At 38.0% G+C, this 11,566-nt stretch overlaps 1 protein-coding gene across 1 annotated transcript in view; it reads right to left on the reverse strand.

The window, feature by feature from the left end:
- Nucleotides 1–11,317, reverse strand: part of LOC101862325 (vacuolar protein sorting-associated protein 18 homolog) — a gene marked incomplete in the record, with an annotated part of 40,802 nt that extends 29,485 nt beyond the window's left edge. Inside the window, 7 exon segments of the mRNA XM_005091710.3 lie at nucleotides 214–293; nucleotides 1,751–1,835; nucleotides 3,545–3,693; nucleotides 5,186–5,295; nucleotides 6,881–6,954; nucleotides 7,873–7,994; nucleotides 11,203–11,317. Coding sequence (XP_005091767.2) covers nucleotides 214–293; nucleotides 1,751–1,835; nucleotides 3,545–3,693; nucleotides 5,186–5,295; nucleotides 6,881–6,954; nucleotides 7,873–7,953 — 579 coding nt within the window.
- Nucleotides 11,318–11,566: the final 249 nt, after the last annotated feature.

The raw sequence follows: 11,566 nt of genomic DNA on the forward strand, positions 1-11,566 counted from the left end.
TTCCTTTCCACGCCGCCTTTACTTCCCCAACTCGAAGTCAGGTACCCATTACTGTTGGGTGGGAAGGAGGGGGTGAAAAAAATCCCTGTCCGAACCGAGGCTAGAACCCGGACTTTCCGCTTCGGAGACAAGCGCACTAACCGCTCTGCCACAGCACCCAAAGACTGGGTACACTGTTTAAACACACATAATCGGAAACCGATCGACCGATACCTGTTTCAAATACTGTTCTATATTTCCCTGGAAAAAACGACTGTCTTCATAGACAGACAGCTCTGTCTCAAATATAAGACCTGGAAAATCAAAAGAAATAAAAATAGACATAAGTTTTATACTTGAGCAGAGAAGTATTTTGACATAAGAATGACAATTTAGCCTTGGGATTAAAGAAAAATGACAAACAAAAGTCAAAAAGATGTGTTGAAGAGAAGTAAACATAAGGTTCACAGGAGGCATTCTCCAACCACACTCAAAACGAACTGAAAGGCAGTCTGAACTCAGCATATAAACATCATTTTACATGAGAAAATGACTATAGTGTACTTTGAAACGAGCAGGATCTAAACGTCAGAAATTTCTAAAATAGATTCCCTGTGACACAGTTATAATTTAAAAAATGAGACAAAAACACAAAGCCATCATTTTGTTTAGATTTTCAGACAGCGAGCACTGTTTCAGGCTATTTTCTATTATGCACACACACTGACTATCCAAAATCTTTTATAGTGATATGATGAGCTTTCTAAATAACCATCAAATGAAATCTTTAAAATACTCAGGTCAAAGTTTCTCTTGTCTGCAGTATCTGAATTCTTTACCCTTTTGAGAAAGGCATTATAAGACAGTTCATTCAAACTACTATTAAGCTATCAACAAGCCTCAAGTTTTTTCAGAAAGCAAGTAAACTAATTTTTAAAAACCTAGGAACGTGGCCTCATATGCAAACTGTATGACCATTAAACCCAGAGAAAAACCAGACCTAGCCAAAATGTAGACATATAAATGGGCCGCTCCGTGTAAGGTGAAATTGAAGTGACAAATGATGCATCGAAAGGACGATGCATTACTAACAAAAATTCAACACCCATAGAGCCATTTCGTCTTTTTTTTTTCAATTAGAGGCAATCTTCTAACCAAAAAAATTTTTACGACTCTATCACTGCTAAGATTTTTTTTCAGGTCTGTCACCATCCCCACATTGTATTACGCCATACTTCAGTCTCAATTTTTGTGAGACGACCCAAACAAAAGGCCATCGCATTAAAGACGTCCACAAGTGGCAACAGGAAGTGAGCATGAACCACCCCTCTTGGCCAATAAGTGTCAACAGATAGCCAAAACGACATCACATCTCTTGTTTTCAGTTTGGGGATGAAAGTTATAAGCAACAGTATGAGATCATAATATGAGCGTACGGGACACAAGTTGGTAGTATTCACCTAAGTTTACCGCACAGTTTGATTTCACTGAAGTATCTAAAAATTACACGCGAGGCGAGCGGTACAAGCGGAAATGGAAAAGGCGGGGACATCATGGAAACAGCTAGAAAAGGATGCTCAGGACAGGCTTCTAGTTGGAGAAATGTAGTTGATGGCCTATGCTCCACTGGGAGTTAAAAAGGGCAAGAGAGAGAGAGATCTAAAAATTACACAGTAAAAATTTTCATTTTTTTGTTTCTTGAATGTAAATGAACTTATGGTACTTAAAACATTGGAGTAGAAAAGTTCTCTTCATGAACTCATGCGCTCACCTTTACTCGTCCCGATGAGGATGGCGCTTGTCGTGCTGTCGTTGGCATTCTGTAAGTTCCAGCCCACCGACTCGATTATGTGACCCTGTGAGATCATACATTGTGATTATAATAAAATAAAATAAATAAATTACACTTTATTGATACCCGTGGGAGAATTTTGATTACACTAACGAACATACATCCATAAATACATATTAAAACACATAAATCATGATAAATATAATGCATACACAGAATATCAAATTGGCAATATTACACCAACGTAGACAATTTCACAATCATACCATTGCTGGTCACCATTGAGCAGTGCCGTGAGGTTTTATTCTTAGCAAGGGTTATCGTGCCTTGCACGTGGACACAACCCCAGGGACCACCCATCTAAACCTTGTGTCACGGACACTTGCTTGACGTTATTGGTGATCTCACTAACTAACCACTGGGTAACTAGAGACACAGTGACTATTTTCCGCCCCCCCCCCCCTCCCGTCCACACAATTTAACCCTTTGAACCCTAGCCATCCGTACACCGGTGACACACGAAACTGCCCAAATGCCTAGCCATCCGCACACCGGGGGCACATGAAACTGCCTTTATGTCTAGCCATCCGTACACCGGGGGCACATGAAACTGCCTGTATGTCTAGCCATCCGTACACTGGGGGCACATGAAACTGCCTGTATGTCTAGCCATCTGTACACCGGGGGCACATGAAACTGCCTTTATGTCTAGCCATCCGTACACCGGGGGCACATGAAACTGCCTGTATGTCTAGCCATCCGTACACCGGGGGCACATGAAACTGCCTGTATGTCTAGCCATCCGTACACCGGGGGCACATGAAACGGCCTGTATGTCTAGCCATCCGTACACCGGGGGCACATGAAACTGCCTGTATGCCTAGTCATCCGTACACCGGTGGCACATAAAACTGCCCAAATGCCTAGCCATCCGTACACCGGTCGCACATAAAACTGCCCAAATGCCTAGCCTCCAGTACATTCGTGAGTGAGATCCTATCCCGCTCCAGACAATCTGGGACACAATACAAGCGGAAAACAGTATTTACTACACAGGATGTTATTGATTATTTTGAAGATCTTTCTAAATTAGATGCTGGTAATGAAGAGGACTACCCTGAGTTGGATAAGGAATGTGATTCTGACAATGATATGAATGAAGGCGTGAATTGCTCAGAAGTTCAATCAGAGGGGCACGGTAGCCTCATGAGGTCAGGGCTCAAGAGTTAAATCATTTAAGAGACTGGGTGATTTGACACTGGCTATCAGGGCTGACCTAGGCTGAGAATGATACCATATCCAAGCATACAGATGAAGATACTCAATAAAATAAAAAAATCTTCCCACATTGCAATCGAACTCAAGATTTCTGAGAGTGAGTGCGAAGAGTGTAACCACTGCAATATAGTCTCTGATGACCTTTTGAGACATTCATTCAACTTTATCAAACACACAACAATTAAATATGAGATTAATTATCAAGTTGGAATTCAGAAGTTCCAGAATTCCTTACCTCCGTGTCACAAACCACAACATCGAGTATAGTACAAAAGGGAATGATCATTTGCTATTCACTGAGTCACTTTGACGGCATCCATATTTGATTTTAATTGTTTATATACCTGTTATTCATTGCTAGCTCCTTATCAGAGAGAGTAGAAATGAATGTAAAAAAACGAGATCCACACTGTACAAAATAGGAAAAAGCTGAAACATAATCTAACCTCTTATATTATTAATAGACGTCTAAATAAGACAAAAAAAGCTCTCAACCTTCAGTTTGGAAATGGGTTTTGGTTTTTTCCAATTTCGGGACAAATAATAATTGTCCTGCGAAGTCATGGAGATGATCAAATGTCTTCCCGTCGGGTCCAAGAAGATTTTGTGTACTCTGTCATCGACCGAGCGGGGCAGTTCAACTTCTGGAAAACGCAACCAAAAAGACAAATGTATTAGAATTATAAACAGCATATAATGGAAAAACAATTCAAATAAATGCTCAGGGGCTGGGCAAGGTTGCAGTTAAATAAATAAATAAATAAATAAATAAATAAATAAATAAATAATAAATAAATAAATAAATAAATAAATAAATAAATAAATATGAATAAATACTACTTTTAACTATGCAACAACAAAAATTTCCACACCAACAGAAAGGACATATAAGTCACTGGAGAGTAACATACAAAGAACAGAGGTAGGCAGGTTAAGAACAATAGACATTAGATAAGTAAGAAGGGGCAAATCCCACCAGAGGACCCGTCAACCACACGTGAAAACTTGCTCTCAAAGAGACCAACCAGACCTACAACAAAATCAAACTGACCATGTGCTATAGTACCCGGTGCCCATTGGCAAGATCGGTTCGGTTTGGTTTGGTTTGGTTGTTGCGGTTAGCCAGATTTTCCTCCATGAAGGGGGAATAGCTACTGCTCCGGCACAAACCGAACGAAACTGACCATGACCTTCAAGAACAAACATGTTCGTTTTCAAAGACGTGAGTTGGCGATTGGTTTGAGGCAGGGGCCTATTTATAGTTTGCACTGAAGCTGCCAGAAACCAAACCGATCTGAACCGAACCGATCTGAACCGAACCAATCCTCCAATGGACACCCCCTATAAGACACCACCCAGTCCTACAACGACAACAAACTGACCACGCACTCTAAGAGTCCTTACCCCCCCCCCCGGGCAGTGCTACTGACTGGAGTGTCTTTAGGCCCTTCCGAAAGGGGGGGATTTTAACATGTTCTTATGCACAGTAGAATTGTAAATGGGCTGATTTATCAATGTCATGCTCATACTGTGCCAGAACAACATAGGGGGGACTGCTGCTTTTTCTTTCCTCATCCTTACTATCGTCATTTTGTCCTCTACTTCTTTTGTCCGTTTGTCACTCTCTTGTGAACTGTTATTTCCGGGGTGCCTTGATAGTCGAAGCAGACATTGTGCTGTTGAGGCTAGAGAGGTGAGCAGAGTAAGTATGATTCCCTGTTTGGACTTCTCTGTCGACATCCACCCCTTGGCGCTCATATGACCTTATGCAGTTGTGAGCGCCGCAAAACCTTACTAAAACAAACAAATAAGACTCCTACAATAACAACAACCACAACAACAGCAACCGACGACAACAACAACAACAACAGCAACAACAACAACAAAAACAACAACAACAACAACAACAACAGCATCAACAACAGCATCAACAACAAGAACAACGACAACAATAACACCAACACACATAACAACAACAACAACACACACAACAACGACAACAACACACACAACAACAACATCAGCAACAACAACAACCACAACACCAACAACAACAACATCAGCAACAACAACAACAACACCGACAACAAAAACACCGACAACAACAACAACAACAACACCGACAACAACACTGACCATCAGGCTGGTCCGGGTGATCCAGATCCAGCCTCAGCAGCAGGTTGCTGGTCATGGCCATCACCAGGAAGTTGTTGCTCACCACAAGGTGGCTGATGGGGTCCGGGGGCCTGGAACGTCATCATCATCATCATATTAGTAATGACAATCATCATCATATTAGTAATGAGAATCATCATCATATTAGTAATGACAATCATCATCATATTAGTAATGATAATCATCATCATATTAGTAATGATAACCATCATCATATTAGTAATGACAATCATCATCATATTAGTAATGACAATCATCATCATATTAGTAATGATAATCATCATCATATTAGTAATGATAACCATCATCATATTAGTAATGAGAATCATCATCATATTAGTAATGAGAATCATCATCATATTAGTAATGACAATCATCATCATATTAGTAATGACAATCATCATCATATTAGTAATGACAATCATCATCATATTAGTAATGATAATCATCATCATATTAGTAATGATAACCATCATCATATTAGTAATGAGAATCATCATCATATTAGTAATGAGAATCATCATCATATTAGTAATGACAATCATCATCATATTAGTAATGACAATCATCATCATATTAGTAATGACAATCATCATCATATTAGTAATGATAACCATCATCAAAATAGTAATTATTATGATACTTATAATTATTAATAATAATAGTAAAAATTTTAATTTTTAAAAAAATAAATTAATAAATAAATAAAATAAATAATAATAATAATAATAATAATAATAATAATAATAATAATAATAATAATAATAATAATAATGAAGATGACAATGGTAAATAATCATAATGATATTATTATTTAATGACAATAATAGTATAGTATTAAAATAATAATTTAAAGATAATTTCTAAAATGCCCACTTCCAGGTGGCTCTTGTAGCTTTACAACGAAATAAGATTTAAATCAACTCTTACATACTGTGGCCACTGATCAGACTTGTTGTAAGAAGAAGACACTAAAACAACTTAGTAAATGGGAATTTAAATTTAAATAAATGGGTTTCTAGACCAAATTTAAATGCAGTCAGTTGAGTCAATAACGGTCAATAAGCGTTTAACAGACGTTTGAATACAAAAAGGGTACCAAGGTCGACCATCAATAATTTATTTATAGAGGCACCAGCCATCCTTGTTCAGGTGCTGTTTTAGTTTTAGCCAGGGTACCAAGGTAAAGAATGAAAGAGAGAAGAGAAAAGAAACAAATTGACTGCTCGGTGTAAAAAGTAACTTTTCAATATATGCTTATTAACTGCTCAGTGTAAAAAGTCACTTTTCAATATGCCTTATTAACTGCTCGGTGTAAAAAGTAACTTTTCAATATGCCTTATTCACTGCTCGGTGTAAAAAGTAACTTTTCAATATGCCTTAAGGTGGAGTCTTATACTATCTATGCAGTCGAAGTCAATAAAAATTCACTTTTCAAAAAGGTGAAACTATTCAACAAAAACAAAGCAAACATTATAAATCCAGAATCTGCTTCTTGTGAAAAAAAATGTTTGAATTCTTTCTACATACAAAACCAACACAAAACAATCAGAATAAGGAAGAGATATAATTAAAGAAGCAGAAAGCAAGGATAAAAAATGCAAATGGGCAATCACAACATAATCAAACTGAATAGTAAGGTATGTGTGTGCTTACTTGAAGTTCACTTTCTTTTTACTGAAGATTGGAGTCTCTCCCTCAAGCCTGGCATCAATGAAGCCTTGAGATATCTAAAGAAAGAAAAAAAGAACAACAAAATTTACTTCATTAAAAGAAAAAAAAGTAATAATTTAATAATATTAATATCTATTCAATAATAATAAAAATGTACTATATGATTTTTCTAGCCCCTACTTCCATGTGCAAACAGGTCTACACACCTAACGTCCAAGTACAAATTCATATATAAGAAATGACAAAAGGGCTGCACAACACATCTTGCATTCGTTTATTGTAACAGCAGGACATCAGTCTGCCAAACATGGAAGCTCTCTATATATATAAGAGACTTAAGAATAAAGCATGAAGTTGGAGAAAACCTACAGAATTCGTTCTGTGGCTATTCTTAAGCTTAAGGCATCATGTCGACATTAATTATATATATTTCTGATAATAAATATTTGAGAAAAAAAAACCTGACAAAAAAACCCTTATATAGCAAGAACTGTACTTGAGTATTTCCCCAAAAAGAATTTCGTCTAGAAAATATTTATAATAATTAGGTTAGGCAATGATTTGATTAGTCCTTTTTAGCTTAGCATTTTACACCACTTGCAACACAATTACGTCATTACGAGTGTTGACGATTAAACGTGTTACAAAAGAGTAACATATTTATTTAAATTAATAAGAGAAGAAAGAGCAAAACGATGGTAGATGTTCGATCGGAAATAAGAAGCAAACCACACCAGAGCACCCACCAAACACCCACAATGATGAGTCCTGTAAAAAAAAAAATCAAGAACAAACATCTTGTCTAATCTTTATTCAACATCCACTGACAAGGAAGGGAGTCCCCAAAATTATAAGAGGAGGGAAACAGTAAAAATCCTTACTACTCTATAAACCACACAAATCTTAATATGAAATACACAAGGAAATATATATAAAGTGAACAACCATCGTGTGGTAGATAGATCCCTACTTACCAAATCAACACCTGTCTGATTGGGTCTGCGTCCAGCATCTCGATTTGATTCCTCCTCATACTGGTCCAGTATAGAGGCCATGTTGCCCTAAAGTCCTCCCTACCACGCCTCAAATACCAAAACTGTAAAAAAACAACAATCGAGAGTACCGGTACAAGATCAAGAAGTGATATCATCATCCTCAATACCTTTCTCACCCTGGAACAGGGTAAAGACCACAAAAAATGACTATCCACCTTTCCCTATCTTCTGCTAGCATCCGGACATTCTTTTCAATTTCCTGTACATCATTCTCTATCATAAATCTTCAGGAGTGGCCTATCCCTTGAAATGGGATGTAGCTTTTCAGGTTTTTATGTGAAAAGCTCTCGCTTTCTCCAGTCCAATAAAGAATCTACAAGTACACAGCTTAAGTTTTCATCCATATATATATATATATATAGATATATATATAGATATAGATATATATATATATATATATATATATATATATATTATATATGTGTGTGTGTGTGTGTGTGTGAGGTAGCATGGTGGAATCAGGCTCTCGTCAATTTTTGGGCATATTGAGCTATTGGTATCACCTTAAAGCTTGTTCTTTTGTCTTGCTTTCAATGAAAAAATTACCCATCCATCTTCAATAGAAGTGGAGATATTTTGGATTGAAGGAGGTGGGGGTCACCTGGTTTAAGAGGAAACACTAGCGAAAAAATGGCCGCCAAAGCTTGGTAAATTCCAAAGCTGGAGAGTCCAAGGAGACTGTAAATTTATATTTTTGTAATGTAATCAACGTTTTCGGTGAAATCCTCGAAGGAATATGTTTGTAAATAGACATACAAGGTGTTGAGCCAAAAAACAAAAATTTGATAAAAATTGCTAACCAGGGAGAAAAGTGCTGTTTTCTTCAAATTTCATTATTTTGACGAGAGCCTGATTCCACCACGCTGCCTCACATATATGCATATCATCTTGCTTTCATACAGTGTGGTGTAGGACAGACAACAGACAATAAGCGAGGCATCGCCGTGAAATCAGGTGCTCGTCAAAATATTGAAATTGAAGAAAACAGCATTTTTCCGCAGGTTTCGCAAAATTTATCGATTTTTTGTTCTTTGGCTCAACACCTTAAGCAAGCATCAATTTCTTTTAAATTTCTGTGTGGATTTTACCATCAATAACCATTGATTTAAGATGCAAAAAACGTTCACTTTCAGTTTCCAAAGATCGTTGACTCCCGAGCTTCGGAAGTCACTAAACTTTGGCCGCTATTTTCTCGCTAATTTTATCTCTGAAACCAGCAATCCCCGCTTCCTACAAAATCGCAAATAATTTGACTTACTATTCAAGATAGCAAGGGTGTTTTTCATAAAAATCATTTAAAACAACAAGCTTATGATTATACCAATAGTTTCACATACTTAAAAATTGCTGAGCGCCTGATTCCACAGTGTCGTGACCCATATTCCCCCCCCCCCCCCCACAGATGAACTAGTCTGTACATAGGGCCTACTATACTTAACACCTTCATCTATCATGTCTTGAAACTGAGGTTTGGTGGTTATGTTGTAGACCATAAATAGGCAGACTTCCCTTGTCTCTTTTTCACAAAATGCTATATATATATATATATATATATATATAATTTAATTAGACTATATATAGGCCCTGTCCTAACGATAATGGAGCGTGGAGCGGGGTGGTTGGGGGGTGGGTGAAAAGGCCGAGGAGATGATATTTTAATTTGGCACCTCACACAAGACGCACAGATCTAAATCTAGATCTAGTCTAGATCTAGATCTCGATCTGTACATTTAATTTCTTTTTGTATTGGGAGTGTATCCGGTAACCGGAAACAAAGTCACGAAGTATACAGACCCGGTAGGGGAAATCTTTTGTGATTTCGGAAAGTTTCAGCACCCTCTTGGCTCAGGGTAGACCTACCTACCTAGGTTCTTCTTGATTTATGGCCTAGGTTTAGATCTAGTTAGTAGACAGACAGACATAAATCATAGATCTAGTTAGTAGACAGACAGACATAAATCATAGATCTAGTTAGTAGACAGACAGACATAAATCATAGATCTAGTTAGTAGACAGACAGACATAAATCATAGATCTAGTTAGTAGACAGACAGACATAAATCATAGATCTAGTTAGTAGACAGACAGACGTAAATCATAGATCTAGTTTCGAGGCCTAGATCTAGATCTAAATGAAGACTGTGAATGTCTTTTCGATGAACCATCGTTTTTCCTCCGTTTTGGAGTTGGAGGAACCAATTAAGACAATTTGAAGAATAAGAACAATGTCATAATTTCAATCGAGCAGTCACCCTCTCTATTTCTCTGTCTCTCTCCCCTCTTTTTTGCCTGCCTCTCTCTCTCTATGTAGCGCTTGTCATCTCTTTCTCTTTGTTTGTCTCTGTCTTTCTTTCTCCCCCACCTACTTCCCCACTCTATCTTTCTCTCGTTCCCTCCTGTCAACTGGGGCATGTGATATTTGCTAGCACTTCCCCCTTTTCTCTACCCCCTCCTCTCTCTCTCTCTCTCTCTCTCTCTCTCTCTCACACACACACACACACACACACATACACACACACACACACACACACACACACACTATACCGGGTCTGGGTGCTGAAACTTTCCGAAATCACAAAAGATTTCCCCTACCGGGTCTGTATACTTCGTGACTTTGTCCCCGGTTACCGGGTCTGATACAATTCGTTTTGTATTTCTTATTCCCCAACACTAGAGAATCTAACACCCCTACTTTGGTTTTGGCCCTTTGGCCAATCTACTGAGCTGTTTGCAGAGACGACAGGCCTGGGTAGCCATGATAGAACTTGTAACCTACCCATGAGAACAGTAGCGGCTCATCAAAGCATAGATCTAGAATCTAGTTTTTTTTCAAATTCTGATAAATTACCAAGAAATTAGAGAAAGGCTAAACTAAAATGTAAACAGAGAGCAGGGTATCCGCCCCTTTCAGCAAACTCACAACCCCACCCCAAACCCTCTAAGAACCCAACGTACAAACCTCTTAACTTCCTGTTACTGACCAATACGGTAGACCTACTCCAAAAGGTTATAATTTAGGAGAGAGTACTTAAACATGACCATAGACGGCAGGCATACATAGACCTACTAATGTCAAGTCAATGCAGGATGGTGTTAGCCCCCAGTCCACAGACAGACAACTGAGATCACATGATTTTTATAGTCCCTGAAAATATCATAAACAAACCAATTAACAGGAAATAAAGCATACAGTAGCTCTACCAGGAAAAAAACGGTCCTTTTCAAGATAAATTCAGGGCAATATCTTACAGTGTAGTGCAGAAATCAACTGGTTTCGGGTTATATTCCAGCAGTCTATGTCAACTAAAGGCAACAAACAAGCAACAATCAGCTGCAGGTAAACTCTCCAGCCTCTGGACACTACTTCCGGGTCATCATTATCCGGAAGAGGGATGCTGCTTGTTATTGACCCAGTCAGTTTGTCTCTTTTAGAAATTGATAAACTGTCCAGCAATTCCGGGATTATATATAATTTTATGCACAGTGAACCATGTGAGTTATGATAAACCTTATCAGAAATGAATGCATAACTGTTTCATTCTTTATTATGCCGCTGTTGTTGCGAACTGGGCGTCAATGTTCTCTGTCTAATTTGGGCCTGTCGTTGGTTTTG

This window comes from Aplysia californica, unplaced genomic scaffold (assembly GCF_000002075.1).
Source record: "Aplysia californica isolate F4 #8 unplaced genomic scaffold, AplCal3.0 scaffold00034, whole genome shotgun sequence".
NCBI classification, from domain to species: Eukaryota; Metazoa; Mollusca; class Gastropoda; order Aplysiida; family Aplysiidae; genus Aplysia; species Aplysia californica.